The sequence below is a fragment of the Eschrichtius robustus genome, chromosome 2 (genome assembly GCF_028021215.1).
Source record: "Eschrichtius robustus isolate mEscRob2 chromosome 2, mEscRob2.pri, whole genome shotgun sequence".
In the NCBI taxonomy this organism is placed as follows: domain Eukaryota; kingdom Metazoa; phylum Chordata; class Mammalia; order Artiodactyla; family Eschrichtiidae; genus Eschrichtius; species Eschrichtius robustus.
The window spans coordinates 63984171-64006461 of NC_090825.1; the positions used below are offsets into that span (position 1 = coordinate 63984171).

The following is a 22291-nucleotide window of genomic DNA, read 5'->3' on the forward strand; positions in this document are numbered from 1 at the left end:
TTTCTTTGCATCTTTCTCATTTATATGACAAAGTTGTGGGTCGCAGCCATCGTTAAATGAACTCTTCTAAAGGTTATATAAGATGATGATGATTCAAATTCTGTATAGCCAAAGGATACCAAATGTAAGCGAAACATTAATGTTTACATAAGGTAGAGTTAGCTAACAAACTATGTTTATGGCTTCTTTTTAAATAAATGTAGTATATGCTGTTCTGTATGAAACTGTGGTAGAACAATATCTCAGTGACTAACTGTAATTTTCTCTTAAGTTATGCAGACATTTTGATTGAGAGGGAAGTGTTAATGCAGAAGTACATTCATCTAGTTCAGATCGTAGAGACAGAAAAAATTGCAGCTAACCAACTCCGACATCAACTTGAAGATCAAGATACAGAAATCGAAAGGCTTAAATCAGAGGTATTTCCCAGTTGATAGATTCCCTCTCATTGTTTCATGTTTATTGTCATCTCCTCATGATTACTTAAGGCCTATCAGGGCAAAATTTTGATCCCAAATTTAGTTCCTCTGCCATCAACACATACATGAGAAGTGAATGTATTGTCTATGTTAGGATTAGGTAAATACGCTACAGTAAAATATCAGGATAATATGCTATTTTTAAACTATTTGTGCTCCTGATGTCCTTCATTTGCTTGACTATTCAAGAGTTGACTGTAATATTTAACTGTTTTTCAGATTGACTCATGGTAATGATAATTGTGAGTCTGTCGTGGATTCAATTAAAGTCCGAATGACAACTAAGGAAGGTCCAAACATGAATTCAGAAAGTCTTGACTTTTTCTCAAGCTCAGGAGTCCAACCTTCTCCCCTCTAGAATTTTGAAAAACTCATTAAAGTATAAGACATAATGCTAGGGTGCATTTTTTCCTGAAGTTGGAATTCAGTTCCAGCCCCGCTCCAAGTTTAAAAACTCCTCAGGCTCTGCACCCCCAGGTGGTGAGATTGACTCCAATGACAGCAGAAGGTGGTCATGGAGCCGGCAGCCATGGTGGTGTGTCTGGGTCCTCCCTTCTCTCCGAGGTGCCTCCGTCTGTATACAGAAACCTGAGTATACCTTCCCTTGCTGTCCTGTCATTCCTTGTGGGAAGTGATCAATATCTGAAGAATTGAAGAGGAATGTAGCAAATGAGGTTTTTCTACTCTTTTTGACCAGTGGTGCAGTAGTGTCTTCTTAGCTCCAAAGAAAAGAATAGGACAGAATGAAACCTACTACTAGTAACTGTATCCTTGTTGACAGAAACAGTGCAGCTCCTCAGCCTTGGTAACTTCTTGTCGTTTTTCTGTCATTCAACATTTTCTTCTCCATTTCCTCACGTCTTCTTCTAAGACATACTGTGCAAATCCTGGGAGGGTTTTCACCTCCTGCCGCCTGTGTACATCACCTCCAGCAGATAGCTCATGGGTATAAGCTGATTCCTATTGGGATATGATTGCCTTTCTGATGATGATAAGTTGCAGACTGTTCACCGTATCATTAGTGCTGTTAACTTCCCGATCCAACCCTGAAATCTGAGATAGTGAAAACAACAGAAAACTTAACAAACCTGCATCTTAAAAGACTATACCAGGCACTGTAATTTAAAACAAAATTATTGTGTTCTGTCTTTGCCACAGTTAGCTGGAGCAGATGCTTGTCTGCTAAGTGAAAGAGGTTGGCATTTACTCCATGAGAGGAACTCAGCACCAAGCGATGTTCCCCAATATTTATTTGTGTGTGCTTCTCTGTCTTCATTCTGTTCTATTTTAGTCTGAGTATATATTGCAGCTAGAAACTGTCAGTAGCAGGTATGTCTTGTGTGGTCGCTTGACAGGAACCATAACTTATTTCCTACTCCTTTTATTTTCCCACTTCCCTGCCAGAAAAATGGCAGAAGAGAGTATTTGGTAATGGGGCAAAATGTAAAGACAGGGTAGAGGGGGGCAATTATAACCCCAGTGTTTTAAGTGTTTGCTTGTTAGTAAATCTGAGTAGGTCCTTAAGTTTGCAAGAGGCTGCAATTGAGTGATAGTCCAGGGAATTTCATTACTAAGTGTAGTTCAGAGGCTACCTGGTTTTGAGTCACCCTTCATAGGTCACAGAACTGAGCTGGGTCCTTACAGAGATCCCAAGTTGTTTCAGTTCTTTTTGCCTTTTTGTCTTTTCTTGGCTGGCTTGGACCAACCCCTAGGCTCTGAAGTTCCTTTTGCAGTTACCATTTTCCCCAGGAGATCTGTGAGTGCTATACCGTGTGTACTTGGAAGGCCACAGGCTGATTATAGGAAGCAAGAGCTTTGAGCTGAGTGTCACTGCATTTGGAGATCACAGGGCATTACAGGAAGCTGCCTTTGGTGAGATGATTGACATGTCACTGAGATGCTGAGAAGACCTTGGTCTGGTCATCACTGGCAGTCAGGGCCCAGTTTTGGACTAACATTTCTCTAAACCAGATCCCAGTTCACACTTTCCACAGTCACTTCTTATAAGCACTTTTGTTAGTAGCATAGCAAAACAAGCTTGAGGTGAAGGTCAGGCTTCCCCTGCCTCAGCGCCGAAGGAAGATAAGGTGCATAAAAAGTGAACATTTCCTGAGGATAAGCTACCTTGTAGGCATAACTTCCTATGATTTATGGCTATAGTCTAGTATTTCCCAAATCATGAAATGGACCAATTTTGTGTTATAGATTATCGCTCTTAATAAAACCAAGGAACGAATGCGACCTTACCAAAGCAATCAAGAAGATGAGGATCCAGACATCAAGAAGATTAAAAAGGTAGGATGCTGGGGGTTTCCAGCTTTGGGAGAGCGTGGTGACCAGTGGTCTTTCTGTAGTGATGTCTTTGCCACCCTGACTCTGAGCTGAGAACAATCTTGGTATTTCTCTTCCGATGGCTCCCAGACTTGCCCTTCAGAGTGATAACACATGGTTGCTTCTCTGGAAAAGTTTCAGCTTGAGATTTCTTTCCAGTTCTGGGAATCCACTTGTAGATTCTGTGAGAAGGATGCCAAAGCCAGATATGAAGCCAGACAGTAGTGTTCTCCAGTTGGGTTATTTAAGTGCTGCTGAATCTTCTGATTTTGTGTGTATTTGGGGGGAGTAGTTTTTAAATTGCATTTCAAAAACATTTCTTTTAGCTTTAGTCTTCAGTGCTTATTTAGAGAATTTTTTTGTTTGTTTTGTTTTGAACGTGTGAGAAGATTGAGTGAGTCAATACATCTGCTCAGGTTTCTGGTTTATTGTTGTTTCTTTCTTGTTTAACATCCACATAATCAGCAGCTCTTTTCACCTTATTGTCATTTACAACTGTAGAAATTTTGCAATTAACCAGGCCCTGGCACTCACTCTAGTCTACTGTGTTTGATTTATGTCATCTTGATTTTGAGTTCCATAATTTTAATTGTCCTGCATAAAAGCACTTACTCAGCTTTAACATTATGTGAAAAGCTTCACAGTTAAAGAACTTTATTTCTTCTAAATTTTTTTTAATTCCTGTTTTCTCATGCTAAGTAATTATTCCCCTTCAGTTGCAATAAAACTTTAAATATTGCTCAGAATTTGAAATAGAAATGCTCCTCAGGACTAAGTTGCACTGTTTTCAGTTTTCAAGAAATAACAAAGTAAAATAACAACATTCCTCTCTTAGAATTTAAAATTTTTTAAATTGAATTTGCTTTATTTTATTGTTACAAGATGAATGCTTATGCAGCTGCATATAAACAAAGGTATCAGTAAAATAACAATTCTAATAAAATCCTGTTGTAGAAACTGATAGTAAGTAAGTAAGCCAGCTTTTGCTCAGCAGGTAATACCTGCCAAAGTAAATAGAAAGATTTTATTTAACACAAAACTCAGTTAAGTTGATTTTTGAAAGTACTTCTGTTAAATGGAGGAATAGTGATAAAATACACAATTTTTACAGTTTCTATCTTCCTATTTCTTAATAGAAATAATTTTTTTAAAACCTCATTTTTGAACTTGTTAAATACGTTTTGAATTTAACTCTATGGTCCATTGTGTCCCCAGTCAAACTAATGTCTGTGTGGAAAGGGATGTTTACAAATGAATTAGTTTCTCTATCCTGATCTTGACAAATATCAACATAATTTTTTAACTTCAAGAGACCAAAAATTGAAATTGGTCCACAGAAATTTCCCATTAGATTTCTCCAAATAATATGCATATAATTTCTTCCACATAATTCTACTAAGATGTGTTTAATTTTTATTGTTTGAGGTATGGCAACTGTATGAATGCCTGTTATAAAAATTGATAGTATGCTGACATCAGTTGGTAAATGAGAGAATTTTAAATATTGCAAAAGAAGAGTAGTTGTTTAAGTGCATGATAATTTAGACCATATGGGTGAAATAGTGTAAAAAAATAAAAAGTATAAGAATGTGTTGAAAAGAAAACAATGATGCTAAAAAAATATTTGGTAGTAATTTAATGCTTTTAATTATATATGAATTTGCAACCTGCTTTGTTGCTGAATCTGCCACTTAGATATAACAAATCCTAATAAATTATCGTATAATTTTTTTAATATTTAGAAAGGACTTCAGATATTTTGGTCAGTTATTTTATAGATAAGGAAATGGAGCCCAGAGTTCAAGTTCACCCAGTAGGTTAGTAGCAGAGCCTTTGGGTTAAGGATTATGACATATACCCATCTGCTTAGCACCCAGCATTTACTTGGGCATTTAAAAGATGCTCAGTAAATGTTTGTTGGCTGAAACACAAAGGCCAGTGCACTTTGTCCAGTTTGCCTGTTATTTTTCAAATCATATCTAGGGAATTCAGATCAATTTTAGAGCCTTTCATGTTCCTACAAAATTGATCTTAAGTTTTATTTCGTGTTTTTGTTGTTGTTGTTGTTTTGTTTTTGTTTTTCCACAAAATAACACCATTGTAAATTGTTAACATGTGTTTTGCCCATGTGGCTGGAAAAGAGAGTCCTTATAGTTAACAAAAAGCAGGTAAAAGAAGGCCAAGTCGTTCCTGTGTGACTAACCACACAGGAAAGCTGCAACTAGACTTGGCCTTCAAGTTTATTCATCTATAAAAAGAAGGGGTCTTATGAACTGATCTCTAACACTTATTTTGTAAGCTTAATTTAAAAAAAAAACTCAGCCATAACAAAAAAATCAAACCCGATTTAAGAATAAGCAAAGGATTTGAATAGACATTTCTCTCAAAGGTGATTCTTGAGAGAAATCACTAACACATGAAAAGATGACCAACATCACTAAGCATCAGAGAAATACAAATCAAAACTACAGTGCAATATCACCTCACACCCACTTGGATGGCTACTATCAAAAAAATCTCCCAAAATAACAAGTACTGATGAAGATACAGAGAAACTGGAATCCTTTTGCACTGTCGGTGAGATTGTAAAGTGGTTCAGCTGCTATGGAAAACAGTATGGTGGTTTCTCAAAAAATTAAAAATAAAACTGCCATGTGATCCAGCAATCCCATTTCTGGGTATATATCCAAAAGAATCGAAAGCAGGATCTTGAAGAGATATTTGCACTCCTGTGTTCATTGCAGCGCTATTCACAATAGCCAAGAAGTGGAAGCAACCCAAATGTTCATCAACAGATAAATGGATAAACAAAATGTTGTACATATGTACTATGGAATATTATTCAGCCTTAAAAAGGAAGGAAATCCTGATGCATGCTACAACGTGGATGAACCTTAAGGACATTATGCTAAGTGAAATAAGCCGGTCACAAAAAGACAGATACGTGTATGATTCCACTTATATGAGTACCTAAAGTAATTAAATTCATAAAAACAGAAAGTAGAATGGTGGTTGCCAGGGGCTGAGGGAAGGGGGAAATGGAGAGTTGTTGTTTAATTAGTTATAGAGCTTGAGTTTTGCAAGATGAAAATGTTCCAGAGATCTGTTTCTACAACAATGTGAATATACATACCACTACTGACATATACATTTAAAAATTATTAAGATAGTAAATTTTATGTGTGTTTTTTTACCACAATTAAAAAAATTTTTAATATCTGGTTTTATGTTGTTAAAGAATAAACCTGTAGTTTATTCCTTTCTTGAAATGTTAACAACTAAATATGTGATATTATTAATTTCTGATGTCCTTATAGGCAGGCTTAAACAGCTTAAACAGTGGAAGAAACTTGTGAAGCTGAGAAAAATATTATTTTAAAGTCATCTTTTTTCTGCTGTCTGGTGCAAAGCCTGACATTATTTATTCTGGTGGTGGGCTCACCAGTGCACCAATGAAAGAGCAGGGTGTGTATGGCACAGAATGGACACCCCACTGACTGGCTTTAGAAGGCCATCTCACACTGCCCTGAGATTCCTGTTTTGTTTTTTGTTGTGTTGTTGTTGTTCTGTAGGTTCAGAGCTTCATGCGAGGATGGTTATGTAGAAGGAAATGGAAGACCATTGTGCAGGATTACATTTGTTCCCCTCATGCTGAAAGTATGAGGAAGAGGAACCAGATTGTGTTCAATATGGTTGAGGCCGAGTCGGAGTACGTTCACCAGCTCTACATCCTGGTCAACGGCTTCCTGCGGCCCCTGCGCATGGCGGCCAGCTCCAAGAAGCCCCCCATAAGCCACGATGATGTCAGCAGTATTTTTCTCAACAGGTTTGTCTTGGCATAAATTAAAGAGCCGTGTGAAAAACCTACTTGTATTTCTTAAAAGAATTTTTTCTTTACTTACTTAAAAGAAGAGTTGTAAATTCACCTTTATGAGCTTATGATATTGAAAATAAGAAAGCTATCATTGGCGTTTCATTATTACCCCCAATTTTCATATCTTTATCTTGAATCTGGCATCTAGTTTTCTCTTTTTCTTCTCTATTTGACGTATGTTTTCTTGTTATTGAGTGTGTGCTGGGGAAGATTATCTCCTTCATAAACTGAGGGAAATGGAGTGATTAATGGGTCTTTACATGTAATCTATACAGAAGTACTTTAGGAAGAACAAAAACTGACAGAGAGCCTGAGAATCTCTAGTAAATTTATTTGCTCAGTAAATATTTACAGCGCCTTTACTGCTGAGGATTCATCAGTGAACAAAGCAGAAAGTCCCTGCCTTCATGGAACTTAAATTTTGATGTGGGAATATAGACAATGAATAGTGAATAAGTGAAAGATGCAGTATTTTATATGGTGATGAGTGCTGTGGAAGAAATAAAGAAGGAAAGGGGAGAAGGGAGGAAAGGGACTGCTTGGATATTTTACTTAAAATTTTAGTTTATTTGTTTTTGAGTAGATAATACATTTATATGGTTCAAAAAATTATTTAACAACATGAAAACATCAAACAGCAGTTAGAAGTCTCACTCTTAACTCTGTCTCTGCCCACCCCATTTTCCTCACTTGCTATCTGTAACTGTTTTCATTAGTTTTGTTTATATCCTTTCAGTGTTTCTTGATGTAGATCAATCAAACATGAATATACAGTCTTATTTCCCCCCTTCTTACGCAAAAGGCAAGTACTTTAATATATACCTGCTTTTTTCACTTAATATATCCTGGACATCTTTCCATACTGCTATCTAAAGGGCATTCTATTTTTTAAAAAATTGCTACATGCTATTACATTATGTGAATGTTCCATAGTTTCTCTAGCCAATCTTTAGGAAGGCCTCAAAGGTAAGTTAACATTTGAGCAGAGATTGCAGTTGGTGCTAGCCATGTGGCTACCTGGGGGAAGAGTGATGCAAACAGAGGAGACCACCTGTGCAGAGGGCCTGAGGCTGGAGCACGCCAGCCTTGCTTGTTTGAGGAACTGCCAAGGTCAGTGTGGGTGAAGGGGCATGTCAGAGAGATAACAGTAGGACATTGTAAAGATGTTTGCTTTTACTGTAAATGAGATGGGGAGAGATTGGTGGGGTTTTGAGGAGAAAAGTAGCATGATATGACTTACGTTTTAAAAGTTCACTCTGGGTTCTCTGTTGAGAATATACTGTAGGGAGATCAGTTTCATGGCTATTTCAGTAAACCAGGTGAGAGACGACTGTAGCAGGGAGACCTGTTAGGTGGCTATTGCAATAGTCTAAGCAAGAGATGATTGTAATGGAAGTAGTGATAAGTGATTGAATTCTGGGTATATTTTTAATGTAGAGCCAATAAGATTTGTTGGTGAGTTTGATGTGGATTTTGCAGAAAAGTCCAAGGATTTTGACCTGAACAACTAGAAAGATGGAGTTGCTGTTTATTAAGTGGGGAAGATTGACATAATAACAGGTTTAGCAGAAAAGATGAAGAGTTTTTATCCTGACCTGTCAAGTCTGAGATGCTGTTAGCGATTCCAAATGTAGAAATCAAGTGAGCAGGATTGGCTATTAGTCTGGATTTCAGGGCTGGAGGTATAAATTTGGGAGTCTACTAGCATATGGATAGTATTGAAAGCTGTTAGCCTGAATGAGATTACCAAGGAAGTAAGCACAAATGAATGAGAGGAGAAGACCAAGGACTGAGCCCTGGGGCATGCCAACATTTAGAGGTTAGGAATATGAAGAGCCATCAAACGAGAATGAAGAGGATCACCTAGGGTTGTAGGATGCAAACCAGGAGATGGGCTGTCATGGAAACCAAGGCAAGGGGGAATGAGCAACTGTGTCAAAAAGGTCAAATAAAATAAGAACTGAGAACTGACTGTGGGGTTAACAACTTGGAACATATTGGTAACTTTAATGGGGGACCAAAGCCTGATTAGGTGATAATAGGGGAATTGGAATTGGAGAGAATTGGTAGAGAGAACTCTTTCAAGGAGGGTTGCTGTAAAGAGGATCAGAGAAACAGGGTGGTACCTGGAAGTAAATGTAAAAATATAAAGAAGTGTGTGTGTGTGTGTGTGTGTGTGTGTGTGTTTAGATGGGATAAAAATGACAACAATAATGAGGGGGGGAATGATGTAGGAAAGAGAGGGCAGAATTGCTGGAGCAGTAAACTTGCATAGACAGAAGTGGATAGAATGTGGTGAATAAGTCAAGAGATTGGCATTAGATGGACAGGGAAGGAATAGTACTGGACACATATGCAGGTAAGAAGCAAGGACATCGGGTAACAGTGCTGATGGGAGGGAAGTGCTAGAGTCAGGGAAGAGAGGAAAAAGTGTGAAATAGTGATCAAGGAGCAAAAAACTGAATGGATGGGATGAGGGAAGTATAATATAACTGCTAGGTAGCGCTAAAAGCCCATATTAGGCTCATGGTTATGACTTTACGGTGAGTAGCTGTATATTCTTTAGCCACTTTCAGCTGCATGGGTGCAGGTGCAGAGTGGGTGAAGGGTTGGGTTTAAATGGTACTGGTATTGTGCGAGATTACTATGATGAAGTGAGAAAAGAAGAAGGGAGTTGAAGGTGTATGCAAGGAAGGGATTATAACACTGAGCCATGGAATCTAAACTGTTCCGAGAAGGAAATGATGTTGTGAAGGGTTTTTGGTCAGCGATAAGGTGGCAGGATCAATGGATTCAGGTCCTGGTGGTGGGAAGGGATTTTGGGAGTCAGGTTTCCAAAGGCAATGAACTCAAAGATAAGGAGATGGTCATAGAAGAGTGTGCCTAAAACTGAGATAGGGAAGGGGATGCAGTTATTGACAATGACAAGGTCTGGAGTACGATTAAGGTAGTGTTGACGGAGGTCAATGAAAGACAAGATCCTTAGAGGAAGAAGTTCAAAGACCCAAGAGAGGCTACGTCATTGCAATGTTGTTTGTGTGTGTATCACAGTCACCAAAAATTATGACAAGAGTAGCTTTGTGGGAAGGACTGACAGTGATCTGGGAGCTAAGAGCTCAAGGCATTAAAAGAGTGGCTGGGGGTCTGTAGAAGACTGGAAAATGGAAGGATGATGGGCGGTAGTCTGATAGCATAAGATTAAAAGCTAAGCTTTTCTGTTGCGAGGTCTCCCCACGTTGGGCGGCAGTGGCTCCACTCAAGTGTGTGAGATGCCCTAAGGGAATGAGAGGTAGCTCTTGATCCTCAGGCTATACAGGTAGCATTTTGGTGATACTTCAGTCTCCTAAGTATGCAGTTTCAACAGTTCTAATGGCAATGGACAGAATTGTGAATGTACTCTGATAGTGATGCCATCAAAGCCTGTACCACATTGGTCTTAGGCTGCCTCTGGGGATGTTTCCACTGGATTTCCTGATCTGCAATGTGGAAGGCCAGGTCTGTCATATTGTTTAAATTCTGAATCAAGATACAGTGCCTATTTTTGGAAAGCTATATGCTCTTCATACAGATTAGCAATTATTTACTATACTTGGTCCCAGATGGAGATTTGAAGAGTTATGTTTTTAGAGGTGAGGCTTATTGGATGTTTGTTGTCATTTCTGTTGTTTAACTACATTCTCTTTCCTTGCCTCTGAAATCGAAGCCCTAGGCAGATCAATTATTTTGAATTTCAACACAGAGTTTATACTTAAAAAATATAATGCCTTCCATGTCTTACCAAGTGCATCTATGGGTGAAACTGAATTTACATCTAGAACCCTATCTTCAAGGGAGCCTGGGAAATGTAGTTTCACCTCTCTATCCTCTCCATCTAGAAGGGGGATGGAATGGAGATTGAAAGACTAATCTACAGTATCTACCGAACTAGATTTGGTTGAAATCATTAAACAGCAAACACTGCTTAGTTAAAATTTCTATCCAAGAAAAGCAAATCACAGTCTTCAAGCAGTGTCTATTGTGTTTCATGGACCATTTGGAAATAGTAGGACTTCCCATTGATGTTTCTTGTAGTGGAATTGGACTTACAACAAACCAAAGTATTTCACTGACATGAATAATCCTGTATTTGATTTTGCTGATGTGGTAGTTCAGAAAAGCCTTCAAAGGCTCATTCCAGTAGGAATGAGGAGAAAGCAAATGTTACTTTGGTAACTACTCTTCTTGAACCTTTTAGAAATTTGGATCTCTAATTTATGTGTATGTATCTCTTCAGTTTAGTATATCTGTATAGGCTCCATCCTTTTTAGAAGATTCCTCTACATTTCTGTCATGGGTGTCTTAGGAGTGGTAGTGGTAGAGGTCTGTCGAGTCTTTTCCCCTCTCTCCTGTCAAAACTCATTTTAGTGAAAGAGAGCTTTCCCCGAGTTAGCGTCTAGAATTAAATCTGAATAGAGAAGGATCAAAACTAATTTTCTGATTATCTGTTGAAGAAGGGCTACATCCTAACAGTAGAAAGCTGTTTTTATTATAAATCGATAAAGAGGGTTATATGACAGTGATGTGGTGCTTACCATCTTCCAAAATTTGAGGCTTAGCTCAGAATTTTCTTTGAGGTTTTCAGGTTGTCTGAAAGATAAATTGCTTTGTGGGAGCTGGTATAATCCATGTCATTATTGGATGTACAGTTTGGAGGCCCTCAGAGACATGAATATCATGTATTTATTAAGGATTTAAGGACTCAAGGGACTTCTTTAACAAAATAGACTCTTTGCAGTGACTAAATTATATTTTCATTTTTTATAGCGAAACAATCATGTTTCTTCATGAAATATTTCATCAAGGACTGAAGGCAAGGATAGCCAATTGGCCTACGTTAATTTTAGGTAAGTCCATGCTTTAGAGGGAGAAGATTTTCTCTTAATATGGCTACAGTTAGAGTAAAATAGCTTCAATGTTATTCGACCTAAGCTGTCTGAATTTCCGTAATGATCTGTGAGCTTCCTCAGGCACTGGGACTCTGTCTCATTGCCCTTTTGATCCTTTCCCCTGGCCCGTCATGGTTCTTTGGGGGCTAGAGTTGGACTCTACTGTGGGGTGTGTTCTACCGGGTCAATCATTCAGGCAGCTGGACTGGGGCCGTGTAGTGTGACACCTGGTGCCAGGAGCTGCTCTCTGCCATTCCTGCAGAGTGAACAGTTTCTCCCTGTACCTTGGATAATTTACAGAGCATCAAGAGAAACTGCCATGTTTACTTCTTCTTTCCAGCTGATCTGTTTGATATTTTGCTCCCCATGCTGAACATTTATCAAGAATTTGTGCGTAATCACCAGTACAGCCTCCAAGTGCTCGCCAATTGTAAGCAAAACAGAGATTTTGACAAACTCTTAAAACAGTACGAAGCTAACCCTGCCTGTGAGGGGAGGATGCTGGAGACGTTCTTGACCTATCCAATGTTTCAGGTAAGTCACCTGGGATGCATTTTGTAAGTCATTGGTTCCAGCTCGATATGACTGATACCCAGTGTGACCAGCGCGATATGTGCAAGTATTCCCTGTGGGGGGTTACAGCACATATCCATCATCTGTCATCTTGAGCTTGACCCTGAGATAAACAAATTTATGCCACACATACTCTCTCTAGTCTGTCTAGTGTACGTAAGAAAATCAGGAATTTTTGAGACAAATGAGGAATGATTTTTTTGAAAAGCGGCACAAATTTCTCTTTATAGAAAGATTCCTCACAGACCTCTTCCATGGAGTCTCCTCCTCCAGCGTGTTTAAAAATATTATTAGGTTTACAGAAATAAGATGCTGTGCAAATGTTCCAGTGCGTGCTGGTTGCATAAAAGGTTCCGGGGGAGTGGAAGGACTTCTGGGAAGGTGCTTGTTTTCCTGCCCTGTTGTGATTGCTGCTGAGGCTTCCTTGGCTGGAGCTCTGCAGAGCAAAAGGAGGACCTTCCCTGTCACAGAGGCTGTGGAGACAAAGGAGCCAGAGGCACTGGCCAGGCCTGGGGACTCTTGGCCCCTAGTCAGGTTGCTGCAGTGAGGCTGGGGCTTCACTTTTTGGGGTTAGAGCAACCCAAAGGATCAAGTATACTTGCATTCTTTCCTATATCTAAGACTTTACCGCTCTTTAGTGAGAACTGCAGAGGCCAAAATGTTAATTGAATCTCCTGTCCTTTTAAAAAGTGTTGATTCTGTTCTTTCGGAAAAGCATTGAGCGTTCCCATTGCGGAATTTGTGGGGCTTCTGGCCAGGCTTCCAAACTGTCATGTGGCAAAATGATTCTCCTAATCATGTGTGTTATGGTTTCTGTGGAGAGCTTTGTCCCCTGGAACCAGCCTCTCTGACCCCAGCTGATCATTTTGTAGCCTCAGAGAGAAATGATATTCTGGTTCATAGTTGTTTGTCTTAAAGTTTGTCACTCCTGACTGAAATCCTGGAAGTCACGATAGAAGTTTAGTGACATTTTTTCAAAACCAAAAGGATGCATTTGTAACAACCTAAGTAGAGTGAAACTTTATACAGTTATTGTGTTTTTTTTTTCCTCCTGTGGAACTGAATTGTTTAACTCTTTGCCTCTCTGAACAAATATTTCACCAGAAAAACTATAAAGAAAAAAATTGCTTTTTAAAAACCTTATACAAAGTTATAATTTAAGATTTTATTTACAGTGAAACAAATTTTATATAGTTCAGTGTTCTAAGAGTCTATTTGAATCTTTGGCAGTTACCTCTAGGTTATGATTAAATACCCTAGGTTGTATCTGCCTAGCAACCCCCAGCTTAGATGAACATACAAAGGTAGGATTGTGGAAGAGGTTCACATTCAGAGAGGTTCCCACCTCCCTTTCTGATGGCCCAGTAATGTCTTTTCAAGTACTGTTTATTCCCCTTGGTGTGACTCTCTCAATGGTTTAAAATGGCAGAACTGTACTTGCATTTTAGGTGAGGTATCCAAACACAGTTGAGTGTAGGACCTTGCAAAGGCCTTTGGATTTCTTAAAAATGCTGAGATGTTCTTCTACCAACCTTCCTTCCACCCCCTGGAGTTTAAGCCCAATAAAAACAACTTGGCATTTTGACTGACTCCAGGGAATTCCCATAATGTCAGAAAAGGATCATTGGACTGAGAATGTTTAGGAGACCTGCATGTCTTGCTCACCCTTCATTCGTAGCATTGAGAAACATAATTGAACCAATCTGAATCTCTGTGTCTTAATTTCGAGATCGGGGCAGCTGAGCTCTAATTCTCTCCCAGAGCTCTAGCTCTCTGGGGGACTAGACAGGTTCTGGAAGTTTGGGCTGGGCAACTTGTGGTGTTGCCAGGAGCTTTCTAATAGTCTAGGATCCCTCCCTCCAAGACTGCGGTGGCCCCAAATCCTAGAATTTAGCTGAAGGGTCAGATGTTGAGGTTCTCTGGTTTCTTTAAGACCAGGGTAACCAAAAGATGCTGGGCGAAGCCTCAGACTTAAAGAATTTAGCCAGAATTGGTCCAACTGCAAGAAATGTGCAAATTGAAAGAGTGCTGAGTTGTGCTCTTATTTATTTACTTCCCCATAACTATTTCACTTCTCTGTAGCTATTTTGAACAGACCAAGAGGGGAAAAGATTGGAGTTGCTGCCTGAGGGCCTTATTCTCCTTGGTGTCTCTCCCTCCTGCCTTCTCCCTAGGAGTGACCACATGGAACATTTGGGGGAAAACTGCCCTTTCTAGAAACTTGAAGGTTGTTTTTACTAGGTTCATTCTATCCTTCTTGTTCCCCTTTGGTCCTTTCACTAAGGAGTCCTGAAGGTGTTTGCTCCCTCAGATGGTCCAGCTATATCTCCTTCCCTCGGCATACATCATATTAGCGGTGGTACTTCTGCATATCTGCCTTGCTCCAGTGTAGGCTGGATACCTTGGGATGAGGCTGGGATGTGACGCTTTTTTCCTGTAGAACAAGAATGGAAGAGGTGACCTTAGCTCATACTGCCAGGGGGCCACTGCCCAGAATTTTTCTTAAGTCTGCATATGGAGGCAAAGTTTGGTATGGGGGCAGAGGGAGAAAGAGAGGTACAGTAACTGGAAACTTTTAGCCTGTGTATATTTATTTATTTACTTTAACATCTTTATTGGAGTATAATTGCTTTACAATGGTGTGTTAGTTTCTGCTTTATAAAAAAGTGAATCAGCTATACGTATACATATATCCCCATATCTCTTCCCTCTTGCGTCTCCCTCCCTCCCACCCTCCCTATCCCACCCCTCTAGGTGGTCACAAAGCACCGAGCTGATCTCCCTGTGCTATGCGGCTGCTTCTCTCTAGCTATCTATTTTACATTTGGTAGTGTGTATATGTCCATGCCACTCTCTCACTTTGTCCCAGCTTACCCTTCCCCCTCCCCGTGTCCTCAAGTCCATTGTCTAGTAGGTCTGCGTCTTTATTCCCGTCCTGCCCCTAGGTTCTTCATGACCTTTTTTTTTTTTTTTTAGATTCCATATATATGTGTTAGCATATGGTATTTGTTTCTCTCTTTCTGACTTACTTCACTCTGTATGACAGACTCTAGGTCCATCCACCTCACTACAAATAACGCAATTTCGTTTCTTTTTATGGCTGAGTAATATTCCATTGTATATATGTGCCGCATCTTCTTTATCCATTCATCTGTCGATGGACACTTAGGTTGCTTCCATGTCCTGGCTATTGTAACTAGAGCTGCAATGAACATTGTGGTACATGACTCTTTTTGAATTATGGTTTTCTCAGGGTATATGCCCAGTAGTGGGATTGCTGGGTCGTATGGTAGCCTGTGTATATTTAGAAAAGTGTTATAGTCTCCCTCTTCCTGGGCCCTTTGTTGAGTAAGTCAGTTGTTGCTGTCAATGAATTATGCTGAACTATGGACACATGGAGGAATTATAGTGAATTTATCCTTAATTGATGATGCAGTGAATGTATCCTCATTTGAACTATCAGACAAGTAAGTTCATGTTACCAATAAATTTGTTGTAGACAATAATGTAGTCATTAACATAATTTTTATTTAGCAAAAACAGTGGCTTGGCTGGTACTGTTTAAATTGGCTTCAGCTGCTCATACATCCATAGGTCAGCAGATGATGAAATCTGCTTTTGACAAAGATAGCGCTGTTAGAGGTCTTCCAGAAAGTAACCACTTCCTGCTCTAGTCACCTGTTTACTGTAACTGGACAGCAAGCTAATTAGCTAATTAGCTAATTAGACAAGTATTATTTCATAATTGAAAGAAGAATTATGATTCACCTAGACAATGCTATGATTCTTGGTTTCAGGGGGACAGATTTATAATCAGTTCTTGAATATACAGATGAACTCTTTGGTGAGCTGTCCATTTCTCTCTGCAGAAGTCCTTTGCCTACTCTTTGGTAATTTCAGGTTTGTTTGTTTCTCCACCAGAAAATGAGGTGGGCCAGTTACTTTCAAATCCATCCACTTGAAGCTTAGCCAAGGAGCTCTCTAAAATAGATTTAATTAATGGGGGAGGATCATGAAGCTATTGACTAAACTTAGTTTTGTGGGTTTTCAGTGCATTATAAGTAGTCAGGCTCTCCCACTCCTGCCCTCTTTGTTATGGAAAATTGAGTACATTAGCTATTGATTGGCTTGATTTTCTTGTAGAACTAACTTAGAGGCAAACTTCTATCAATCATGGCATTGTGCAAAAGGAATATTTGAAAGCATACTTATCCCAGGAGCCTTCACCAAATGGAATGTACCAACCAGCTGTTTTAGTGAGAAGTTTATGGGGTAGAGAGCCAGAAAGCCTCCTCCCATGTGCTTCCGAGGGAGGGGTCTCCTGTGCCCCATCCTCCTATAACTGAGGAGTCTGCACTTCCAAAACCTGGATGACATTCCCTAGGACGTGATCCCAGAATATGAGCTGCAGATCAAGGTCTGTGCTTATGGCGCTGCCCTCTGTGCCAGTGCATAAATCTGGGCACTCAGTAAATATTAGCAAATAACCCAACGAAGACCACCACCTGCAAGAGAGCAGGGCCTTGGGAAGCTGTTTTACTCTCTTCATTCTTAGACGTCCTGTTAAGTGCTGAGTAAGAACCCAGTCGCTGCAGAAGAGACCCACTGGGCTAGTGCACTGGTCAGAGCCAGGCTCGTGGCTGGCCCTGCCATTTACCGTGAGGCCACGTTGGGCAAGTTATGGAACCTCTTCATGCCTTGTTTCCTTATCCGTAAAATGGGGGAATAATCCTTATGTTTTGCTGAATGATTGTGTGCACATGCAACCTCAAGCTCCCTATCTGACCCACTGTGGGCAGCATTATGGTAGCTGCTGTTCATGCAGGGTTTTATTAAAATTAACACACTGCCCCTGTTTTCTAAAAAAATTTAGCTTATAAGCCAGTAAAAAATATGTTGAGTTAAATCAACATATATAACTCGAGTTAACTCTCCACTGTGATCTGTTAAACTCTTCACAGGGTTGGTGGTGTTTCTGCCTTTAAGAGAATTCAGATAGTCTGTTCATAAACAAAAGTACAAACAAATAATCTAATTAAACAATACTTTTTACTGCTACAAGGATGAGTTAAGGTGAAACAGGATCAGAATGTAATAAGGGTGAACATATCTTTTCCCAAGTTTTAATTCTTAAAGAGAACATTGCAGTAGGATTGTCAATTTAAAAAAAAATCGTAAACAGCCAAATAAATCTAAAGTACAGACTCAAGTGACTTGCTGATAACTATATCTGTTTCTCTATGAACCAATTTTCAAAAATTATGATTAAGAAATGTATGATTAGTTAGATAGCCTAATCCACCAGGGGGCAGACAGCAGAAGCAAGAAGAACTATAATTCTGCAGCCTGTGGAATGGAAACCACATTCACGGAAAGAAAGACAAAATTAAAAGGCAGAGGACTACGTACCAGGTGAAGAAACAAGATAAAACCCCAGAAAAACAAATAAATGAAGTGGAGATAGGCAACCATCCAGAAAAATAATTCAGAATAATGATAGTGAAGATGATCCAGGACATCGGAAAAAGAATGGAGGCAAAGATCGAGAAGATGCAAGAAATGTTTAACAAAGACCTAGAAGAATTAAAGAACAAACAAACAGAGATGAACAACACAATAACTGAAATAAAAACTACACTAGAAGGAATCAATAGCAGAATAACTGAGGCAGAAGAATGGATAAGTGACCTGGAAGACAGAAAGTTGGAATGCACTGCCACGGAACAGCATAAAGAATAAAAGAATGAAAAGAAACGAAGACAGCCTAAGAGATCTCTGGAACAACATTAAATGCACCAACATTCACATTGTAGGGGTCCCAGAAGGAGAAGAGAGAGAGAAAGTATCCGAGAAAATATTTGAAGATATTATAGTCAAAAACTTCCCTAACATGGGAAAGGAAATAGCCACCCAAGTCCAGGAAGCTCAGAGAGTCCCAGGCAGGATAAACCCAAGAAGAAACACACCAAGACACATAGCAATCAAATTGACAAAAATTAATGACAAAGAAAAATTATTAAAAGCAACAAGGGAAAAACAACAAATAACATAACAAGGGAACTCTCATAAGGTTAACAGCTTTCTCAACAGAAACTCTACAAGCCAAAAGGGAGTGGCATGATATATTTAAAGTGATAAAAGGGAAGAACCTACAACCAAGATTACTCTACCCTGCAACAATCTCACTCAAATTTGACGGAGAAATCAAAAGCTTTACAGACAAGCAAAAGCTAAGAGAATTCAGCACCACCAAACCAGCTCAAAAAAAAATGTTAAAGGAACTTCTCTAAGTGGGAAACATAAGAGAAAAAAAGGACCTACAAAAACAAACCCAAAACAATTAAGAAAATGGTAATAGGAACATACATATCAATAATCACCTTAAATGTGAATGGATTAAATGCTCCAACCAAAAGACACAGACTTGCTGAATGGATACAAAAACAAGACCCATATATATGCTGTCTACAAGAGACCCATTTCACACCTAGGGACACATCCAGACTGAAAGTGAGGGGATGGAAAAAGATATTCCATGCAAATGGAAATCAAAAGAAAGCTGGAGTAGCAATACTCATATCAGATAAAATAGATTTTAAAATAAAGAAGTTACAAGAGACAAGGAAGGACACCACATAATGATCAAGGGATCAATCCAAGAAGATACAACAATTATAAATATATATAGGTGCACCCAGCACATATGTATTGAGGTGCTCCTATGTTGGGTGCACCCAACATAGGAGCACCTCAATACGTAAGGCAAATGCTAACAGCTATAAAAGTGGAAATCAACAGTAACACAATAATAGTGAGGGACTTTAACACCTCAGTTACACCAATGGGCAGATCATCCAAAATGAAAATAAATAAGGAAACACAAGCTTTAAATGACAAAATAGACCAGATAGATTAAATTGATATTTGTAGGACATTCCATCCGAAAACAGCAGATTACACTTTCTTCTCAAGTGCACATGGAACATTCTCCAGGATAGATCACATCTTGGGTCACAAATCAAGCCTTGGTAAATTTAAGAAAATTGAAATCATATCAAGCATCTTTTCTGACAACAATGCTATGAGATTAGAAATAAATTACATAAAAAATACAAACACATGGAGGCTAAACAATACATTACTAAATAACCAAGAGATCACTGAAGAAATCAAAGAGGAAATCAGAAAATACCTAGAGACAAATGACAATGAAAGCACGACGATCCAAAACCTATGGGATGCAGCAAAAGCAGTTCTAAGAGGGAAGTTTATAGCAATACAATCCTACCTCAAGAAACAAGAAAAATCTCAAGTAAACAATCTAACCTTACACCTAAAGGAACTAGAGAAAGAAGAACAAACAAAACCCAAAGTTAGTAGAAGGAAAGAAATCATAAAGATCAGAGCAGAAATAAATGAAATGGAAACAAAGAAAACAATAGCAAAAGATCAATAAAACTAAAAGATGGTTCTTTGAGAAGATAAACAAAATTGATAAACCTTTAGCCAGACTCATCAAGAAAAAGAGGGAGAGAACTCAAATCAATAAAATTAGAAATGAAAAAGGGGAAGTTACAATGGACACTGCAGAAATACAAAGCATCCTAAGAGACTACTACAAGCAACTCTATGCCAATAAAATGGATAACCTGGAAGAAATGGACAAATTCTTAGAAAGGTATAACCTTCCAAGACTGAACCAGGAAGAAATAGAAAATATGAACAGACCAGTCACAAGTAATGAAATTGAAACTATGATTAAAGATCTTCCAGCAGGGGACTTTCCTGGTGGCGCAGTGGTTAAGAATCCGCCTGCCAGTGGAGGGGACATGGGTTCGAGCCCTGGTCCAGGAAGATCCCACATGCTGCGGAACAATTAAGCCTGTGCACCACAACTACTGAGCCTGCACTCTAGAGCCTGCATGCCACAACTACTGAAGCCTGCATGCCTAGAGCCCATGCTCTGCAACAAGAGAAGCCACCACAATGAGAAGACCACACACCGCAATGAAGAGTAACCCCCGCTTGCCGCAACTAGAGAAAGACCGCGCACAGCAATGAAGACCCAACCCAGGCAAAAATAAATAAATAAAATAATAAATAAATTTATAATAAAAAAAAAAAGACACATGTACCCCAATGTTCATTGCGGCACTACTTACAATAGCCAGGTCATGGAAGCAACCTAATTGCCCATCGACAGATGAATGGATAAAGAGGATGTGGTACATATATACGATGGAATATTACTCAGCCATAAAAAGAACGAAATTGGGTCATTTGTAGAGACATGGATGGACCTAGAGACTGTCATACAGAGTGAAGTAAGTCAGAAATAGCAAAACAAATATTGTATATTAACGCCTATATGTGGAATCTAGAAACAGCAGATGAACCAGTTTCCAAGGCAGAAATAGAGACACAAATGTAGAAAACAAACGTATGGACACCAAGGGGGGCAGTGGCGGGGTGGTGGGATGAACTGGGAGATTAGGATTGACATGTATACTCTAATATGTATAAAATAGATAACTAATAAGAACCTGCTGTATAAAAAATAAAATTAAATTAAAAAAAGAAATGTATGATTATATTAAAAATCTGAGAAAATAATCGTTTCTTTATAATATAAAACTTTATTATCTTCATGTGTTCTTGGTGACGTTTCTGTGTGTGTTTGATGTTTGAAGCATAGTTCATTTTAAATGTATTTCTTAAAAAAAAAAACTTGTGAAACAGTCAAAACTGTAAGAGTAGAGATGAGCTCTTCAGAAGTGATGATGGCAAGTAGAGAAGATCTAGTGTTACTCATCCTGACCTTTGCTCATGCTGGCCTTTGTTTGCTTTTAGATCCCCAGGTATATCATCACACTTCATGAACTCCTAGCTCATACTCCCCATGAACATGTGGAGAGGAAAAGTCTGGAGTTTGCTAAATCCAAACTAGAAGAACTGTCCAGGTATTTGGAGAATTTATAATAAAGGTTTGATCTGGCAAAGTAGCACATTAGTCTTTTGTGGAAACTGAATATATATGTCCAGGGAACAAGAAGCAAGACACAATCCAGCTTCTCAGATTCTGCTGAACATTAAATGCTAGCTCCTGAGATGGTGCTGAGTCAGCATGCACGTTAATTTTAACCAAGAAAAAAAATATCTTTGAAAATGGTTTTATGGCATGTAAATTTATATAATTGAGATTAGGCATATTTTGGTGTAAGTTTGAAAATGTTCACATTTCTTTCATCATAATAGAAGAATGGTTGTTAGTTGCATTTTTGCATCCATATTTGATAAGAAGTCGTAGAATGTATATTTTGGATTTATCAGTGACTTTTCAGTGTTTTGGCATCTGTGTTCCTTTAGCTTATATGGGATAAATGGTATAAAGTTCTCTAATTTACTCCACCTCTAAGAAATGGCATCCTGATTTCAATGAATGGAGCTCTTCGTAAAATAATATATTGCTTTCCTGTTGCCTTTACAAGGAGCATTCTCAGGATACTCACTTATCCTTAAGAATCATGATGTACATTTGCTTTGCTTTGAGTCATGACTTGATGAAGGCTAGAAGTCCAGCATGACTTACCCTACAGCCCCAGTTAGACTGATACAAGTTCAAACCCTAGCTTCCGAGATGGAGCTCCTTTGCTTATCTGCTGGGGCAATAGAAAATCTCTCACTGTGATCCTGTATTGTGTCTGACAGGGTCATGCACGATGAAGTGAGTGACACTGAAAACATAAGGAAGAACCTCGCCATAGAAAGAATGATCGTAGAGGGCTGTGATATTTTGCTGGACACTAGCCAAACTTTCATCCGCCAAGGTAAGTCCTTGTTCAGCAGACCCACCATCTAAGTGGTCTCTGCACCTGTCACATTATCACTGGCAGATCCAGGAAAGCATTTTGGAGCAGGCTTGATTTAGCTGTTTGATTGATGCTGTTCATGCAGGATGTCCCCACGGCCTTGACCGAGGCTGTGGTTGAGGCCCACCTTTGTGCTGTTTCTTTTCAGGGGCCATGAAAAACAGCAACACAATAATAGTAAAGCACGAGTGGGACAGTAAATTACATTCTGACTGGACTCTCCTCCTCAGTGGACCGGAC

The 22291-nt window shown here is 39.0% G+C and overlaps 1 protein-coding gene across 5 annotated transcripts in view; it reads left to right on the top strand.

Annotated features, from left to right (window-relative positions):
* The window catches only part of RASGRF2 (Ras protein specific guanine nucleotide releasing factor 2), a 229668-nt gene that overhangs the window by 75640 nt on the left and 131737 nt on the right, over window positions 1–22291 (top strand). For 4 of the 5 annotated variants that reach the window (XM_068535591.1, XM_068535592.1, XM_068535593.1 and 1 more), the window contains exons 3-9: window positions 272–419; window positions 2685–2774; window positions 6383–6636; window positions 11488–11567; window positions 11950–12143; window positions 21033–21142; window positions 21891–22009. In XM_068535591.1, the coding sequence (XP_068391692.1) occupies window positions 272–419; window positions 2685–2774; window positions 6383–6636; window positions 11488–11567; window positions 11950–12143; window positions 21033–21142; window positions 21891–22009 (995 nt within the window). The remainder of the gene's footprint in view (window positions 1–271; window positions 420–2684; window positions 2775–6382; window positions 6637–11487; window positions 11568–11949; window positions 12144–21032; window positions 21143–21890; window positions 22010–22291) is intronic. The other variant, XM_068535595.1, reaches the window with a different exon arrangement.